The sequence below is a fragment of the Liolophura sinensis genome, chromosome 7 (assembly GCF_032854445.1).
Source record: "Liolophura sinensis isolate JHLJ2023 chromosome 7, CUHK_Ljap_v2, whole genome shotgun sequence".
NCBI lineage: Eukaryota > Metazoa > Mollusca > Polyplacophora > Chitonida > Chitonidae > Liolophura > Liolophura sinensis.
The window spans coordinates 31,985,970-32,006,700 of record NC_088301.1 but is presented as its reverse complement, the minus strand read 5'-3'; the positions used below and the strand labels follow the sequence as shown (position 1 = coordinate 32,006,700).

The following is a 20,731-nucleotide window of genomic DNA, read 5'->3' as shown; positions in this document are numbered from 1 at the left end:
TTCCTGCTGAAGGTTGCGTATTGAAAACATCAACCCAAATGATGCGGGAAACTACACCTGTGTGGGTTACAATGTTTATGGTCGCTACAACACAACAGCCAAGCTCGTCGTCATCAACAGTAAGTTACCATTGCAATGTTTATGATCGCTACAACACAACAGCCAAGTTTGTCATCATCAACAGTAAGTTACCACTACAAGGTTTATGGTCGCTGCAACACAACAGCCAAGCTCATTGTCATCAACAGTAAGCTACCACTACAAAGTTTATGATAGCTACAGCACAACAACCAGGCTCAGTGTCATCAACATTAAGTTACCACTACAAGGTTTATGGTCGCTGCAACACAACAGCCAAGCTCATCGTCATCAACAGTACGTTACCACTACAAGGTTTTTGATAGCTACAACACAACAGCCAAGCTCATTGTCATCAACAGTAAGCTACCATTACAATGTTTATGATAGCTACAACACAACAGCCAAGCTCATTGTCATCAACAGTAAGTTACCACTACAAGGTTGATGATAGCTACAACACAACAGCCAGGCTCGTTGTCATCAACAGTAAGCTACCACTACAAGGTTGATGATAGCTACAACACAACAGCCAAGCTCATTGTCATCAACAGTAAGCTACCACTACAAGGTTGATGATAGCTACAACACAACAGCCAAGCTCATTGTCATCAACAGTAAGTTACCACTACAAGGTTGATTATAGCTACAACACAACAGCCAAGCTCATGGTCATCAGCAGTAAGTTACCACTACAAGGTTTATTATAGCTACAAGACAACAGCCAAGCTCATTGTCATCAACAGTAAGCTACCACTACAAGGTTGATGATAGCTACAACACAACAGCCAAGCTCATTGTCATCAACAGTAAGTTACCACTACAAGGTTGATGATAGCTACAACACAACAGCCAGGCTCGTTGTCATCAACAGTAAGCTACCACTACAAGGTTGATAATAGCTACAACACAACAGCCAAGCTCATTGTCATCAACAGTAAGCTACCACTACAAGGTTGATGATAGCTACAACACAACAGCCAAGCTCATTGTCATCAACAGTAAGCTACCACTACAAGGTTGATGATAGCTACAACACAACAGCCAAGCTCATCGTCATCAACAGTAAGCTACCACTACAAGGTTGATGATAGCTACAACACAACAGCCAAGCTCATTGTCATCAACAGTAAGCTACCACTACAAGGTTTATTATAGCTACAACACAACAGCCAAGCTCATTGTCATCAACAGGGAGTTACCACTACAAGGTTTATTATAGCTACAACACAACAACCAGGCTCATTGTCATCAACAGTAAGTTACCACTACAAGGTTTATGGTATCTACAACAGCCAAGCTCATTGTCATCAACAACAAGCTACCACTACAAGGTTGATGATAGCTACAACACAAGAGCCAGGCTCATTGTCATCAACAGTAAGTTACCACTACAAGGTTGATGATAGCTACAACACAACAGCCAAACTCATTGTCATCAGCAGTAAGTTAACACTACAGTGCTCTACAGCAGAAGCCCACTAAGAGAGACTGTCAGTAACGCTGCTCATATGGCCACTTGCACACTCTAATATTCATACTTTCATGTATATCATCCATACTTCCACCAGTGTGTTGTGTATATCTCTACCGTACAAGTGGGAATGTTGGTCAATAGCTTGCCAAAGGTCAGTGGTTTACTCAGTCACTCCAGTTGCTTCTTCCTATAAAACTGATTGTTATCATGTAAGTGAAAAAGTATTAGAAAAATAAAATGAATAAATGTACAACAGTATAGGTAAAGAAAATGGTACACATCATGTAAGAAAGTATTTGTCAAATGTCAAGACACGTGTATGAGACAGGGTGCAGTTGCTGATAGATGCATATACTTGTGAATATTATTTTTGATCTGGCTATGAAGTGTGGAATAGTTCAGCTAATTCCTGTCTAATTGTGTTTGCCAGGGCGGCCACCAGTGACTAGCAAATCCCACACATCATCTGTAGATTCTGATTTTTACCTGCCAGGTATATCAGACACCTTACCCTCAAACAAGTAAGTAATACATTTCATTAACTGAATATCACCAGACATTTTCATGGATGATACCATGAGTCAGCCTCATCCAGCATTTTCTTTTCTGCAGTTTTCTTTGCATAGAGAACAACACCCATTGTTTTCCATCGTTTTCAACAAATTGTCAGTATTCTAAAAATGCCAAATGGGCACTCGGGTCAAATGCTATCACAACTGCCTTCACAGTCTTTGACAAGATGGTGAAATCAACAGAGCGTGTCGCTCAGTGCATTTATACGCGCAGCTGACTTCCGCACATGTAACCACCGAATCACACCAATCAGCAACATGAACCTGCATGTGCTGTCAGTATACACAGCACTGCTGACTTTTATCCTGTATGGTGATTTTACTACTTTCAAATGAAATAATTATTGAACAATTACCAACTAAACAAGTTGCGTGTAGCTACAGAATGTTGTCGGGTATTTTTGTATTACAGGCCATAAACAACAAAGGTAAAATTACATCCAACAGTGTACAAGATCTATACCTCACTGTCCAAAACATTCACAGATATAATCTGAAATAAACTTACTAGGGAACTTGAGCTGCTGAGTTCGACTAAACAAAAATTTATATATTTCATCGAGCAAAGAAGGAGTATTTAGGTCTCCTCATACTAACCGTCTTTGATACAGGCCTAGAAAATAAAAAACTCAAGTTTTTCTGGTATTGGCATTCGAAAAAAGGCACTAAGCGTTGAGCAGTTGACTGCGATCACCCGACACCTGCTTCTGTGACATGAGTGTGTTGGCCGTAATTAAATTAAAATTGGGCTTTAAATATATACAAACTATGGAGATAAGGTGTATCGGGTATAAAACAAAGTGGGCGTGCAATTGTCTTAAGCTTAACGAATCTTCCATATGCCGGCAAAGTGATGGAAAAGTAGATACCAGTTATGTGTTGGCTTCCGATGAGTGTCGCTTTGATACACGTTATCCCATTGGCTGTGTGTCTCCTGTGAACCAATGAGTGAACTTGTAACAAATTGTAATTTGTTCAGCTATGGCAATGTTAGCGGTCTCTGACCTGCTACAGAGGACAATTAATCGTGTTAATTGACTGAATTAATCAAGCATGAATGTCTGACTCCGGTGGGCAATGAAGAATTTATACGTCTTATATTGAGCTGCTCAAAAGGTGACAGATCAATTTACCAGTTAAAAGTCATCTGCCTACATAGTGATAATCCATCTCCCATTGTTTTAATCTATGACCCTGATTATGAGGATTAGCCACATCGCAGGACACAAAAAAGGTGTATAGCAACCCTTGATAATACCTGTTTGACATTTTTGAATAATTTCGGCCACATTAGGCATGTAACTCAGAAAATTTATGTTTTAAGATTTTTTTTTCAGTATTCCCTTGATTAAATATGCGAACATTAATTCCCACAAATAATAAAGTATACAGTATATGCTTCTGTTGTTGGTTTATGTTTATTTTTTATGTAATATTTAATTCCTGCCTTTCCTTTAATATAACAATCAACAACTGAACATGCATCACTGTGGTTTATAACTATTTTATCATACAACGTATATCTCTGATCAGGATATATACTTGTAAAAGTATATGTGTGTACCAACAATAAAATCATGATCAGAATTGAACCTCAAGTGAAATTGAACTACACACAAGTGAAAATACACACATATATACTTTCACGTTTATACTAGGTTATAATTGTTGATTATAATAGGTGTTACAAATATAAATAAACTCAATCTGAACCAGAAAATTTTTTTTACTTCTATGAATCCCTGAATAAACCAAACTCAAAGTCACAAGGAAATGTACAGGTTGTGCGCTGCACAAGTGACGGTATATAAAATTATGAACTCCCGTCTGCTAGTCTAGATTTTGTGAAAGATTTCACAATCATGATAAATCATTATTTCAGGTCAATGAAAATACAATTCATACAATTGGTCGGTACTGATTTCTGAGCTGTCAGTTGCCTGTCAGGGCATTTTATTACACACACGTGACTCTGAATTCTCAGAAAAGTAACCTTGCACAGATTTTAAAGTTTTAAACGTTGGTTTAAAATTGTTGCAATGTGAAGCTGGTAAAGGGCATCAATTTCCACACATGTGAATACAAAGTTGAGTCTATGATTGCAATTTTGAGAAATAGAGATTTAAAACTGGAGATTGGACTCATACAGGTTTCTCTTCCTCAAATGAGCTGAATAGCAGATAAAACTAGTCTTTCAATTAAATTTTGCTGATGTACAGGCATGTCACTCAGCTGTCAAAATAATGCGAGAGCAAGGTTTGAACTCCTGGTACATCTTATTTTTCACGGTAGGTCTGCTACCGTGTTCTGATAGACGGTGGGTTTCAACACCTGGCGTTTTGATTGATTTTTTTTTTTTTTTGTTGATTGGTGTTTTACGCCGTACTCAAGAATATTTCACTTATACGACGGCGGCCAGCATTATGGTGGGTGGAAACCTGGCAGAGCCCGGGGGAAACCCACGACCATCCGCAGGTTGCTGGCAGACCTTCTCACGTACGGCCGGAGAGGAAGCCAGCATGAGCTGGACTTGAACTCACAGCGACCGCATTGGTGAGACTGCTGGGTCATTACGCTGCGCTAGCGCTTTAACCGACTGAGCCACGGAGGCCTCCCTGGCGTTTTGAGGTTTTCTGCAACTGATGAAAACTGTAGACGGTAATGCTGCCTAAAGACATGCAAATCAAGTAGGCTGGGTGATGGTTATACTTCTCAATTAAGAAGCAAATTTTCCTTCATTCTAAGACTGGTTGATTTTAGACAAGGATTTTAAGAGGATTTGTCATCAAGCCTTGTGTTAGAAGGACCTGCTTGAGCTGATTTTTACATATGACTTTATTCCTGTTTATATTGTCACAAGATATTTCAATTAAAGTCTGAATGCTTCCATACCCTGCAAAATCACTGAACTCTGATTGCGAGTTTAATTATTTTGTCAATTAACCTAGTAGCAACTGAAGCTTATCAGCATTTGCCGAAGACTGTGTTGAATGTTACCAGAAGGATCACCTTTATTGGAGTAAACATTTTACCCTAGGAATAGAAAAAGGAATAAAGCTGTCTGTTGATTTGTATTATTTTAGCCCTAAACTGTCAGGTGGCCTTGACCCTGATGGCCAGGTGGGACAGGGGTTTTGTCAGCCATATCGTGGTGCCACCTGCTCTAACGTGGTGGCCAATCAGAGCATCTATGTCCTGTCCAAGTATACACAGGCCAACACAGAGGAACGGCTCATTGGTGAGTAATTCCACGTTTTGATGTAAAAAGCAACATAGGGCAAAATCTACTTATGTTCCAGGGGCCATTTTTTGACCCATAGTATCCCAGTGTTGTGTTTCCCCATTTGCGGGCACAAATGTTCCAGTTGGGAATTGATTTCCTGAAATATGCTCTTTTCACTTCAGACACATGTAAGTTTATGCTCAGAGATATGCACCTATAATATAAGAAATGAAAGTTTGTGTTTGATTTTGGTTAACTCAGATATCTATTTGGAAGTTTTTATTCAAGGTAAGTGACCTGGGTTAAGTACCAGTTAACTATAAAGTACATAATACTTAAATATCACAGCTCCCTGGTACACTTTTTCTCTAAAATACTCAATTTTGCATTGAAATGTTTCCAATTTTGAGCCCCACAGGCCCTTTCCCAAAAGCTGTGGATTAGACATTGTCAGACAACATCAAGTTGTCAGGCTACTCATCCATAAGATCCCCAAATTGTTCAAGGTCAATCCAAGATCTGCCAGCAGGTTTCAAGCTACTCATCCATAAGATCCCCAAATTGTTCAAGGTCAATCCCAGATCTGCCAGCAGGTTTCAGGCTACTCATCCACAAGATCCCTGAATTGTTCAAGGTCAATCCCAGATCTGCCAGCAGGTTTCAGGCTACTCATCCACAAGATCCCTGAATTGTTCAAGGTCAATCCCAGATCTGCCAGCAGGTTTCCATCCTATTCAAGAAAAAACATATTTGTCTAAAATTAGAATTTGAAATGTGATAAAATGCTTGTGTCTGATTTATTGGAATATGAACTACATGTATGTAATGTAAGAATCTTGAAAACTTTTCAAAAAAGTTGCTTTCTGTTCACTTTAGCAGTTAGTTCTGCCTGTCCCAGTGTCCTATCACTCTGTTCATTTTATGTTGTCAATGCATTTACTACAGTTATCAGAGGTTTTTCTTGAAACTTGACGGGTGTTTTAGGAATGATACGTAAATATGTTGATGGACATGAACTTATTTGACTCCATTCCATGAATTATTTTCCAAGTCATGGCCATTTGAAGACAGAATTTGGAATGAAATGAGACCTTGTCCATAAAACTTCTCCTAAAGTTCTCAGTGGAGTTGGGGACCACTTATATATATATATATAAGCACATGATGGTTTTTATTCCATTCTAAGAAATGTTGTCTAGGTAGACTTTGGCCTGATATGAAATGTGAACTTGCCTGTGCATCTCCCAGAGTTTTCAATAAAGTTTTCTGCATATATATTTGGGATGGAGGTAGGTGGCTGGAGAATGTATTGAAAGTCATCTTGTGGGAATACAGAGTTATACTGCAGATCTGATATCTCCATGTCTGCTGGGTCATCTTCGTGTGACCTAATTCACTGTGATGAAGGATGGTTGTCAGTATGTCAGGGATTAGGGAGATTTCCTCCAGGGGATACCCTGCTTCTCCAGAACAGCTGATGAAAAGCTTGTAGTAAACAGCATATATTCTGCAATAATATTTACATCTGGCCTAAATTCCCCATCTCTTAATCTGACTTGTTTCCCAGATTTGCTAGCCTTCAAACACACTCAGCGTGGTCAGTGTAGTAGAGTGATATCTGCTGTGAGCTGATTTTGCAGTTTGTGTCTGTGCCTCACATTGGGCCTCTAGAGGGAATGGGTTGAAGAGGAAGTAGAAGTTAGATCTTGCTGGAGGGGCAGGGAGGTGGGAAACTCATTAAAACATTGTTTTACCCACAACCGACTGGACCCTGACCATTTTGTAAGATTCTGGAAAGCTGAAAATTATGCGAATCCAACAGATACAAGATCGCTGACATTGATTCAAAAATAGGCATTTTCGTATGCAATAACGTTGGAAGGACCGTTTTCTTCACCCACGCTGTTTGTTACTAAGGAGATCACATTTCCAAGCCGTTTTACAGAATTGAGATCGCAGAATTGAATTCAGCTCTTGCTGGATCATATGTGACTTATATCCTTACTTACTACTACGCTTCAGCTGTTATCATGTCCTTGTGCCACTCCTCAAAGAGCCATTCTGGTGTACACACATATTTCAGGCTAAAATTGCTAGTATGCGACATGGGTACATAGTATGTGCAAACAGTTATCACATGAAGATATGTTAAGCTTCTTGGGCAATTCAAAGGCCATGTAGTTCAATTCTGTGCAAAAAAACCCCACAATGTTTGTCCATTTCTGTACAAATTCATGGTGTGACGTTACATGACCCCTTTTTGACGCTACTACGACTTCACAAAACTCCAGTTGACGTCTCTTGCACAGAGGACCACGCCATCCGTGAATGAGCTTTAGTGTGATTGAAGATGCTGCAGATTACTTCAGTCCATAAAAAAATTACGTCGCTCCAGGAAAGTAACGTCACTGAAGGAATTCGTGCAGAAATGGCCAAACATTTTGTTTCTAAGGACTCCGTATCAGCAGGATTATGTGAAGATCTGAGAAAACCCATGCATGGAATATGAACACATGTTGTACTGGATATGTTGTACCATTCTTCTTCCATTTATCAGTAGAATGATCTTTGCTGATATGTCTCTTCAACTGTTGTCACATCCTTGTTCCACTCTTTCATTGTCACATTCTTGTATGACTTTTTTATTGTCACATCTTTGTACGACTCTTTGTCACAATGACAGAGTGGTACAAGGATGTGACAATAGCTAAAGAGTGGTACCAGAATATGACAATGAAAGATTGGTACAATTATATGACTATGAAAGAGTGGCATAAGGATGTGACAACAACTGAAGAGTGGTACAAGGATATGGCAATGAAAGACGTCACATCCTTGTACGACTCTTTCATGGTCACATCCTTGTACCGCTCTTTCATTGTCACATGCTTGTATGAGTCTTTCATTGTCATATCCTTGTACCGCTCTTTCATTGTCACAAGCTTGTATGACTCTTTCATTGTCATATCCTTGTACAACTCTTTTCATTGTCACATCCTTGTACGACTCTTTCATTGTTATTTCCTTGTATCACTCTTTCATTGTCATATCCTTGTATCACTCTTTCTTAGTCATTTGCTTGTATAACTCTTTCATTGTTACATGCTTGTATGACACTTTCATTTTCATATCCTTGCATCACTCTTTCATAGTCATTTGCTTGTACCGCTCTTTAATTGTCATACCCTTGTATTACCCTTTCATTGTCATATCCTTGTACCATTCTTTCATAGTTATATCCATGTACCACTCTTTCATTGTCATATCCTTGTACCACTTTTCAACTGTTGTCGCATCCTTGTACCACTCTTTAACTATTGTCACATCCTTGCACCACTCTTTCATTGCCATATCCTTGTACCACTCTTTCATTGTCATGTTCTTGTACCACTCTTTCATAGTCATATCCTTGTACCACTCTTTCATTGTCATATCCTTGTACCACTCTTTCATTGTCATATCCTTGTACAACTCTTTCATTGTCATATCCTTGTACAACTCTTTCATTGTCATGTCCTTATACCACTCTTTAGCTGTTGTCACATCCTTGTACCACTCTTTCATTATCGTATCCTTGTACTCTTCTTTCATTGTCATATGCCACAATGTGCCACTGTTTCATTCCCATATCATTGCACCCTTCTTTCATTGCCATGTCCACTCTTTAGCTGTTGTCACATCCTTAAACCACTCTTTCATAGTCATATAATTTTACCAATCTTTCATTGTCATATTCTGGTACCACTCTTTAGCTGTTGTCACATCCTTGTACCACTCTGTCATTGTCATATCCTTGTACCACTCTTTCATTGTCATAACCTTGTCCCACTCTTTCATTGTCATATCCTTGTACCTCTTTGTAACAGTTGTTACATATTTTACCACGCTTAATCATCTTGTACCATTCTTATTTGTTGTCATATCCTTTACAAAGCTTTAACTGTTGTTGTATCCCTGTACCATTCTTCAGCGGCCTTCACCATCATTGCCGGATCCAAGGACCTGTCATCTGAGTGTCAGCAGTATGTGGTGCCAGCACTGTGTTACCACGCCTTTCCCCTGTGTGATGAGCGAGGGGGTCAGCCTAAACCCCGCCAGATCTGCAAGGATGAATGCCTCAAGCTGGAGACAGACCTCTGTAAGACAGAATACATTCTGGCCAAGACACACCATGTTATAGGTAAAGGGTTTCCGAACTCACATTTAGGCCACACCAATTAAAATTTTTATTATTTTTTGCTGAATGAGTCTTATTTCGATGTTGGAGGAAGGTATAAAACTGAAGCTGAAAATATCTCGCAATTTGTTAGGAAAATGGACTGTGTCAGGAATTTGTCCTGTTTAAGATGTATTTAAAGGTGTTTATTCCAGCACATTTTGAAGGCATTGTTCTGTGTAGACTGATAAAATTATACTTTTTGTGAAGCCCATGAAACTGGCCAATCCAACCAGTGTAGCTTTGTCTCCAAAATCAAATCCAAAATGTGTATAAATTGCACTGAAAGTTGCTCTTTCATATGCAAAATAGGTGAGGAATTAAGGTACATATATGGAAAACCTTGAAAAACTGGAAAATCAGTGGATTTACAATTTTCAAATTTTGAGCAGTTGTGAACAGTTTCTCCAAACCTACATACTGAACAATAAGGTATCCAGCCTTTGTGACATGGAGTGGGGAACCTGTTCTGATGGCATGAAGACCTTAGGGGTTTTGCTTAGCACAGTTAATTTTACAGAATTAAATGCAATCAAGTGCTTGTATATGTTAGATGTGACAAAGTTTTTCTTCGTTTATTTAGAACATTTTGTATTTTGTTATGTGAACTTAATTGCATAATTGATCAGTGAAGCCAACCAGTTAACCCAAGTATTTGTCTGCATTTAATTCAGTGAAAATAATTGTAAAAAAACAAAAAGTAACCATTTCCAGAGATTGTTTTAGTGATCTCTGATCTTTCCTCCACTCCATTCCCCTTCCACCATAATGCTGACTGCCATCATAAAAATGGAAATATTCTTCCGCAGAGCTTAAAACACCTTATAAATAAATAATAAGTAAATTATAAATAAATATATCCTCTGATGTTTCCTTAATTGTTTATTTTGTGGTATTGTAAATCTTGCAGGTAACCAGGTGGTTTTACCTGACTGTGGAGAACTGAGTGAAGCAGGCACCCCTGAGGCCAGAAACTGTAAACGTATTGGGGTCAAGGCCGAGACTGTACATCTGAGAGGTATGCTCACTAGACACCCTCCTTGATCAGAGGGCGGAGCCACTCTGAGATGTGATATATACATGTGAGAGAAAATGTAAACAAACAGAAAAAAAAACGGCTGAAGATTTTTGTGTCACGTTCAAATCTGGTAGCTTTTATCTTTGAAGACAAAATCTTGTAGTTGGATAGAGTTGGTATGTTTACTGGTATCACGTGATCACCCCTCCTCAGCCCCTCCCCCACCCCAACACACAAACACCAACGCCCTACCATGTTATGATCATCGCGTATTCGCGGCCCTTTTAGGCATTTCAGGTTGGACCGTGTATTCTTTGAAGTCATTGAACTTTAGTGACCTGCTTTTCAGGTAAATTTGATTTCTTTATACATGAACTATGAAGTTATGTTTGAAGTTTAGTTATTTATTTTGCAGTCACCATTTTCCGTCAATAATTTTGAAATTATTGAAATAATTAATAATTTCAAGGGGACATTTGTGGACATGTATTTATGTAGTGATGTCATTAGAGTTTTGGCTGGCTTCCTTTCCAGCTGTAAGTGGGAAGGTCTACCAGCAACCTTGCAGATGGTCGTGGGTTTCCCCCAGACTCTGCTTGGTTTCCTCCGTCCATAATGCTAGCCAAGGTCGTATAAGTTAAATATTCTTGTTTACGGCGTAAAACACAAACAAGATAAAAAAATCTTGAGATTTTGAGATTGCTTAAAGTGTGAATCTAAACACAATTTTGATTCATTCATTCAATATGACCAGTAGGGATTGGTCAGGTGTTAGAAAGAAATTAAATTTAGTGATAGATTTTATACCTATTTTAAAATATTCTAAACACTTCTATATGTATAAACTGTTACCTTGGTGGTAAAATTCACGTAATTTATAACGATGTATTGTCTCTTATTATTTATATAAAGGTGAAATGTCAGGATTTCAGGCAATGATAAAAGTGATATCTCACGGACTGAAGTTAGATATCACTTGTTATTACACAACCCAACGCCATGACGTCTCAAAGAAATATTTTTTTTTATGACGTTCCAATTCAAGCTTAGCAGAATGATGTCATAATATAAGTTCAGTCAACTTTAACATTTCTTACGTCATGCAACAAGACACGACGTCATACAAGATGTCATGTGCAACGTCGCACTATATACACAAACCTATGAAGGCATACAGCTAAAAACATTGCTTAAACTTGTTCAAATACACAAAATCATGATATTGTTAGAATATAAATATTTCACAGTGAAGGTTGAATATCATAAATACTTTTCTCGTGAAGGATGGAAATGATAACCTACTTGACGCTTCTAATCTTGTGGCTTATCATTTTCACCTCTCACTCAAAAAATATTTATGATATTCAACCTTCACTGTGCAATATGCTCTATAGATTTTATTTTTGTGTGTTCCGCAATCACATAATGTGTGAGATTGAGTGCTTGTATCCTCTTCCCTCCATCCTAACCATAAGTAAATTTAACTACGACTCACTGAAAGATATACAGAATCGTCACTGATTGGCTGGTGCGAGAGATAAGCTAGTCAAGGTTATGCTGGGGTTAAACTGAATTTGAGGTATGGCAGATTTATTCAAGCGTGACCAAGAGTGCAGGATTTTAACCTAGAAAATCATATGCCCACCATTAGCCAATCACCGACGATTCTGTTTCATCTATAAAGGCCCCACAAGCCGGAGTTAACATCAGAAGGGAGATAACTCTGGCTGTTTTAAAAAGACTGGAAGATGCTGACGTGATGCTCACTGTGTGATGTTGATTGAATGAATTAATAATTATGATTTAACACTACCTTGGCAATATTTCAGCCCTGCGGGAATCGTAGCGAGCATGTATTGTTGATGATTTACTGTTGACAGATCACAGGTGTTATAATGGGACCGGAACTGGTTACCTGGGACCTGTCAGTCGCACCAAGTCTGGATATAGGTGTCAGAACTGGAGTGCCAATAAACCACACCAGCACTTCCTCAAAGATGCCACAATACGTAAGACTTGTCTTTTGAAAAATTGTCACTCATATAGTATTGATAGCTGGAAGATAAGGATTGCTTAGAATTGGGACAGTAAGACAACACTGAAATAGGAGCAAGTACAAGCTAGACCCAATCAGCATTTCTCAAGCGAGCTCACACGTTTGGACCAGAGAGTGTGAAGGCTCTCACAAACTAATGTGACTAAAGGCGTGACTTTATGGTAGTTGCTAGATTGAATGTACATCTTGCAAAGCTGGGTGGGCTCAATAGTGCTATTAAAGGCTTCATGTCTTCTAACAACTCTTAAGGCTAATCAAAAGGCTGATTTGGCTTATTACTAGAAAGTAGCATTAATAAAGCAGGCAAGCAGCATTAATAAAGCAGGCAAGCAGAGAGAATGAGGTAGTCGTCTTTTTTTTTTTTTTTTTTTTTTTTTTTTAAAGTATAACAATCGAAATGACCTTTAAGATTTCGTGTGTGCTTATTTACTAATTTTCCTTGAAGGACCCTTTGAAATGTTCTCTGAGGTTTGTTTGGAAGGAAGGAAAAGTGTAATGTTTTGTGATATCTATTTGTGACCATCTTTACCTTAGCATACTACATTTTATCATTTTTGTGTGGAGGACAGCATGAATTGGTCTGACTTTAACTGCCATATTTACATCACCTGATATTCCTCAAACAAGTATTTTTGATTCTTAAGTGATGAAAAAAATGACTAGGCGTATGTGGAGAAGGTTACCGTTTGGACATTTCAGAAATACCAGTACATTCATTTTCACATCTCTGCTATAGCCTTGCCTCCTTTGTTTGACGTCCACAGGTAACCATAACTTCTGCCGTAACCCTGGTAATGAGATGGATGGGCCATGGTGCTACACCATGAATGTTAACGTGCAGCGGGAGTTATGTGACATCCCTAAGTGTGGTAAGTCAGAGTCACAGTTATATATACATAGTGCCGAGATATATATAGACTCAGTAGGTGTTTGGGCAGGTTCATTATTTATTTATTTTTATTGTGGCTCCACATTTTTCTCAACAAATTTTCATTTAAAGAATGGGGGAAAAAGTGTATTGCTAGAAGAAACCTGAGTAAACCATCGGCCTTCACCAGGAGCTTGACCAAACCCGTGACTTGAAACCATGACTTGAAAGTGGGGAGCGGACCACGGTTTTGTGGTTAAACGTTGTTTGCCTTACAGTTTCTGGGATACACAAAGTGCAACTTTACCTGGGCCTTGTACAAGGAATAAGTATATTTCCCAGCTCTCATTGTTCATGTGGACATTTCACAGTCTGTCAATTCATTGAAAACCACTTGTCTTTCACCAGTATGGTGCACAAATTTACCGGTACATCACTTACGTTAAAGTTTGTCGGTAACTTGCCAAAGGTTGGTGATTTTTCCCAAGCACCCTGGTTTTCTTCACCAACAAAACTGATCAGCATTGTGTAAGTGAAAAAGACATGAGAACAGAGTTAAACAACTGTTGTGATTGGGTGGGGGTGCCAAATGTGGTGTCTTCAGTACAAGGTCACCTGGACGAAAAGCTGATATGCTCGGATTGGTTGGGGGTGCCATGTGTGGTGTCTCTAGGACAAGGTCACCAAAGCGAAAAGCTGATATGCTGTGATTGGGTGGGGGTGCCATGTATGGTGCCTCCAGCACAAGGTTACCTGAGCGAAAAGCTGATTTGCTGTGATTGGGTGGGGGTGCCATGTGTGGTGTCTCTAGGACAAGGTCACCAAAGCGAAAAGCTGATGTGTTGGGATTGGGTGGGGGTGCCATGTATGGTGCCTCCAGCACAAGGTCACCAAAGCAAAAAGCTGATATGCTGTGATTGGGTGGGGATGCCATGTGCGGTGTCTCCAGCACAAGGTCACCAAAGCAAAAAGCTGATATGCTGATATTGGGTGGGGATGCCATGTGCGGTGTCTCCAGCACAAGGTCACCAAAGCAAAAAGCTGATATGCTGTGATTGGGTGGGGATGCCATGTGCGGTGTCTCCAGCACAAGGTCTCCTAAGCGAAAAGTTGATGTGTTGTGATTGGGTGGGTGTCATGTCTGGTGTCTACATTTATATATATTATATCTGTATTTATTTGATTGGTGTTTTGGTGTTTTACGCCGAATACGTTGTACAAGATAATACAGTAATTGTTATGTTCTGCTGAATTATTGTAGGCATGAATGAGGTGCATCGTTCAAATTTTCTTTGCTTCCTTCTGATTTCATTTCAACTTCTGTATTGCAGAGATTCTGTAACAGTCTTGCATGTTCATCCCTGCACAATGGAGGTAGTCCGGAAACTTTTCCCTGCACAGTACTGTTTGCTTTTGTGCATTGTTTTTGTATGGTTCTTTATATTTTATCTTTTCTCAGACTAGTTATCTTTGTTATTAATCAATTAATCAAAATTACACACTTCAAGGTCATATTTGACAACTTTGTTTTGGTGTTTAACAATATAATCAACCGGAATGAGAGTACTCAGTGTTGGACCTGACACTCTGCCATGGCAGCACTGTCCTTGAATTACCTCCCCTTTATGCCTGAAGCCTACATTCTTCATTTAGCAATTTCAATCCATATATGCCTTATGAAGTTACTTGTCCCATGATGGGATAAATAGACTTATTATTGGTCTTATTAGGTTTCAGTTGGCTTGCCCTGAATTACCTCCCTATGACCTAAGGCAAGATTAGTTTTTGAGGCGGGAAACTATGAGAAGTGGGACCTCGCCTATTAAAGCATGCAGTATGTGGGTTATGTCATGACAGTCACAGATATTTTCTAGGCAACAGAATGTGAAAAAACATGATATCTGCCTTTGGGAGTTGCAGAAATTCAAGGGATTGCTGCTTTGGCTCTGAAACTTGTCATCAGTCATTTCCTGAGGTCCCACCTAACCTCAGTTTTCTCCTAAAAACGCACCTTTTAAACCGGAGAGTGACCTCAAGGAAGGTAATTCGGTGCAGGCCTATTGAAGTTACCAGCAACACATTTAAAGCACAAATTAAAAGTTACCACAAAAATGCATTATTATAAAAATAACAGAAAATTTCCATATTTTCCTTTTTTGCCCTTTTTGAGGCATGTTTTGATTCTCCTTGCCCCTTTTTTTAATGCATATTTTCCATCAGTAGTCAAAAATTTTAGATAATGATGCCATGGATGAAACTGAACTAGCTTCAAACCCCCATTCCCTTTTAAAGCTGTTTGAACAGCTATCAATGTTGAACTGACTAGTGTTGAAACTGAACGAGCTTCAACCCCCCATTCCCTTTTAAAACTGCTCTAACAGCTATCAATGTTGAACTGACTACTGTTGAAACTGAACTAGCTTCAAACCCCCATTCCCTTTTAAAACTGCTCTAGCAGCTATCAATGTTGAACTGACTACTGTTGAAACTGAACTAGCTTCAAACCCCCATTCCCTTTTACAGCTATCAGTGTTGAACTGAGGATATATTATGTTATTTCCATGTTATTTAAGGACCACGAGACCTTTAGAAGAAAGCTGTTTTGTTTTTACATATTACGACTTCCTGAACTGCATTAATGACGTCAGACCATCTGTTTGTAATTTTACACATAAACAGCTGTTTGAAAAAATTAACCCTCCCAAAAATAGTGGTGTGTTTAACAAATTTGCATGAGAAGATTACGGCTTTTTATTACATAGGCTACTCTGAACTGGGTCTAGATCCGTATAAAAAAATCTGTTCTAAGGCTTAAGTTAAAGTGGAAAAATTATTAGTAATTCTTCCAGATATAAGTGTTGAAGCTGAATTTTCTTGAGAGTTGTAATCTTATTTATATATTTTGAAAAAAATGTTCAGAGATCCTGAAAAATTTAAGTACATGTAAGAACTTAAGAGTGTTCTATTTCTAGGAAGTCAAAAGATAGATAAAACATTTGCTATCTTCAAACATTTTATAAGCCAGCAAAGTTTAATAATCCATCAAGAAAAAATGTAGAATTCTTGTAACAATTTACAGTCAAGAGTCCCTATTGTTTATTTGTGAAAAAATCTTTTGCCATTAGGTAGCTGGGCATAAATTGTTTCATTTTCAATATTTGTGTATGTTTTAGTTCAGTTTTTATTGATACCTGTCTTATTCATTATTCATGTTTGTGTTGATTTTATTAACCTTTGTCAAGAATTACTAGGTTGTATTTTGCAAGCATTGTTCATTTTTTCTTTAACTGAATTACTCTTCAAAAGCCTTGTCCATGTGCGTATCCAAGGTGAATTTTTAACCTCTGTAGTTGAAAGCCAAATTTTTATTAATAGGTCCTTGTTTTGTCTGTTACAGAACCAGTTGCCAAGGATGGAGTCAGTAAGTTGTTGTTTATCCTGGTACCGGGGATTACTGTACCCCTCGTTCTGGCTCTTGTGCTGGGTGGATTCTGTTTCTGTAATCGTTCAGGCAGAGCAGGACAGACGCCAACCACGGTGAACAAATCCCAGCAGAAAGTAGAGACTGCTCCTCTGAATCCCAAACCTGTGCCTGCTGGAAAAGACGTCCCATTGTCTACTATACGCTTCCACCAAGAACTGGGGGAAGGTGCATTTGGGAAAGTGTATAAGGGGGAAGTTGTTGGGCTGATGGCAGCAGGTGCCATCACCAAGGTTGCCATTAAAACTTTGAAAGAAAATGCAGCTCCCAAAGTCCAGGCTGACTTCCGTCGTGAGGCAGATTTGATGTGGGACATGAAACACCCCAATATTGTATGCTTGCTAGGGACCAGCTTCAAACAGCAGCCAATGTGTATGCTGTTTGAGTACATGACCTTTGGTGATCTTCATGACTTTTTGATCCGGAACTCTCCTCGTGGTGACATGACAGTGGGCCTGAAGACCGACCATCATCAGGTGCTGGAGTATGTGGATATGCTGCATGTTGCTGCACAGATCTCTGCCGGCATGGAGTACCTTGCTAGCCAACATTTCGTCCACCGAGATTTGGCTGCTCGTAACATTCTGGTAGGGGATAGCCTGACTGTGAAGATCTCTGACTTTGGTTTGTCCAGGGACATTTACTCTTCTGATTATTACCGTGTACAGAGTAAGTCACTGTTACCAGTGCGGTGGATGCCACCCGAAGCCATTCTGTATGGCAAATTCACCACTGAAAGCGATGTGTGGGCTTTCGGGGTGGTTCTTTGGGAGATATTCAGTTATGGACTGCAACCATTTTATGGGTATTCCAACCCCGAGGTGATTTCCATGGTGCGTGCCCGCCAGGTGTTGTCCTGCCCTGAGGACTGCCCCCCACCAGTGTATGGGCTGATGATGGGATGCTGGCATGAACTGCCTGCACGTAGACCCACCTTCCGGGAAATCTCTATCCAACTACAAGCCTGGAAGACTGATGCCTTATCTGGCCTGGGGCCTCAATGGAGTACCCTTGTGGGACGCTTCATGCCTTCTAGTAATGGAGGTCATGGCACATACAGTCACTCAGGGGCTCCAGGAGGGCCTATGATTTCTGGAGGTACCCTGATACCCATAGATCCTCCTGGTTCAAGAGGGCAACCTTTTACCCAGGGCAGCACCCCACCTAGTAGCACCACAACAACTACAGCCTTGACAGGAAGTAGTAGCAACTCTGCTGAAACTTATTCTGCTGTGCAAAGGCCAATAACTCCATCTCCTGCTCAACCTATAAACTCTATGTCCCTGCAAAGCTTTCAGCCCAGTTCCAGTTCAACACCCTGTGGACAAAATGGGGCCAAGCCAAAGAAAGTGTCTCCACCTGGGTCAACATCCAGTCACCCATCGAGTAGTTCCAATTCTCAGGCTTCGTCCAGAAAAGGGAGGTCTGTGGGTTACCCCAATAGTAGCTACATGAACAGTCCCTCTTCTCAGCCTGGAGAGCTGAGTAAGGGACCTGTGGGGATGAACACCTCCAGGCCTGCACACATTCCAGAGCTGAGAATGTCAGACATATAATAATAACTGAGCAGTGTCTGGCATGTTGAACAAAACAGAAACAAGATCTGTGCTCTCCAACAGTATGTATGCCTTTGAGTTGTTCATGTTGTGGTCAAAAGGGACATATAGCTGTGGAGTGTTACACATATCATTATGTGAGTGCTGTGACATTCTGTTACCAGTAGGGTGGCCACATGACCGTGAGTTACATGTATGACGACCTTATCACTTCAAGGAGTTTCGTTGTGATAATAGGAGCATAAAGAACAAGCATCATCAGCAGGAATTGAAGGCTGATAGACAGTGTTTTCCGCATGGCTTATGCTCACATGTTCTGGATGACTTGTGCTAACTCACAAATGTGGTCAGCTTGTGAACGTGTACTTTTCTAGATTGAGGCTCTGATCAGATCAGTTTCAAAATGGTTATATATTTGCATTGGCATTAGTCCTGCTGAGGTCTCCATCAGTGCATTATTCTGTACAAAGAAAGCTTTTTGTTGAAAAACTGAAAATACTCACTATTTATTGCCATATTTTTGTTCATTAGGTTTAACAGTTCACATCCATAATTGACATTGTAATTATTTTATGAACTCATTGTATGTTTTGAATTTATATAAAAATGTAGCCACAGCTTTCTTCTTGAGCCAGTGAACTATGTTTAATTGTAAATTTATTAGGAAAAAGTTTGGCCCAGAAAATTATTTAATAATGATGTTAAATGATAAAAATTTACCTGAGAATATCTTGGAAATATTATCTTAATTTTGTAATGCTTTTCATATTCTTGGAAATGTCAAGTTCCTTTCAGACTTTGGAAATATGTTTTTTCCTGTTTATATCAAATGGCTGCCAAGAAAGTGCTTTTCATGAAGTTCTGTAGTGTCTTGTTTATGTGTTCACATCACTTTGTTCAGTTCATGGACAGTCAGGTGTAGTGCTCAAATCATTAGTGTGTCGTGAGATAATGGGAAGCGTGGGAATGCCATTGTGGGATACTGTTTACAGCTCGAAGATAACTATCTTAAGTATTTACAACAGCATTTTCTGAAAATGTCTGGATTGTAACACAGCTTACATCCACAGTGTGATTGTCACTCTTACCACATTTTTACTTCCAAGGAAAGGATTTATTTCTTGTCAGAAATCAGCCATAATTTTATGTGTTCATCAACAGTTATATTAACAGTCATAACAGAGCGAAACCGTTCAAGGAGTTTCGTTTTTGCAAGAGGACAACAATTAATTGCTGATTCCACCTGAATAAAAATGGCATGGCTAAAACTGTGTACCTCAAAGCCTGAGATGAATTGTATAAAACCTCCCACCAAGGTGGTATTGTTTACATTATCTATTCTGTTGTATATGCACAGCTGATCTACTGTCTTTTGTTTCCTGGAAAGTCCAGTCTAGCTTTCTTGTTAGCATCTTCTTTTCTCAAGTTTCTAATGTAATTTTGTGAAAAACAGCTTTTTATTTAATAGCTGATGTTTTGATTTTATTCATTTTATTACCGACATTTAAAGATAAGTTATTGTTACGTTATTGTTTTTTGCGGGTATGACCGGGCCATTTGGTTTCATGACCCAGTGTCCAACTCTTTAGCCCTGTGATGAATTTGGTGAACAGTGATTCGAATATTTGTCTGGCTTTATAAATATATTTACTTGAGGGCGACTCGAATATGTGCATTGTATCACTTGTTCATCCATTAATTCTCCCAGATAATCTGAATGTTTTATATCAAGTATCATACTTTTATTTTTATTTTACACGTTCTTTTGCTTCCTTGTTACTGGTCACCTCTTCTTGTTCTTGTCTTCTGTTTGTTATCGTTGCACTGTTCATGACTAGTAGTGGTTGGCCATGCTTGACGTATATTGGCTATGTTAGTCAAACTGTCTTCTAGATATGATTCACTGGTGAGTTAAAGTTGTATATGACTGGATGTTAATATTCATTAAGGCTTCAAAAAATAAATGTTTCTGCAAGAATACCGTTTTTGTACTTCATATATCGTATATCGGCACGATTTTATATCCCTCCCTTTAGTGCATTTTCTTTCTACAAAGAATTTAGCATATGAGCATCGTTATCCAATCAGATATGAAAGACTTAAAGCATAGAGAGTAAAACCGGAGCAGAGACGACAGTGTGATAGCAAATGATCTCACATAACTGATGAAGTCAGGGTTTTATTTT

At 39.1% G+C, this 20,731-nt stretch overlaps 1 protein-coding gene across 3 annotated transcripts in view; it reads left to right on the top strand.

Moving 5' to 3' along the window:
* The window catches only part of LOC135471098 (tyrosine-protein kinase transmembrane receptor Ror-like), a 60,488-nt gene extending 40,780 nt beyond the window's left edge, over positions 1 to 19,708 (top strand). For all 3 annotated transcript variants that reach the window (XM_064750148.1, XM_064750149.1, XM_064750150.1), the window contains 8 exons: positions 13 to 119; positions 1,986 to 2,076; positions 5,211 to 5,365; positions 9,321 to 9,530; positions 10,477 to 10,584; positions 12,465 to 12,593; positions 13,405 to 13,509; positions 16,906 to 19,708. In XM_064750148.1, the coding sequence (XP_064606218.1) occupies positions 13 to 119; positions 1,986 to 2,076; positions 5,211 to 5,365; positions 9,321 to 9,530; positions 10,477 to 10,584; positions 12,465 to 12,593; positions 13,405 to 13,509; positions 16,906 to 18,545 (2,545 nt within the window). In that variant the 3' untranslated portion in view covers positions 18,546 to 19,708. The remainder of the gene's footprint in view (positions 1 to 12; positions 120 to 1,985; positions 2,077 to 5,210; positions 5,366 to 9,320; positions 9,531 to 10,476; positions 10,585 to 12,464; positions 12,594 to 13,404; positions 13,510 to 16,905) is intronic.
* The last annotated feature ends 1,023 nt before the right edge of the window (positions 19,709 to 20,731 follow it).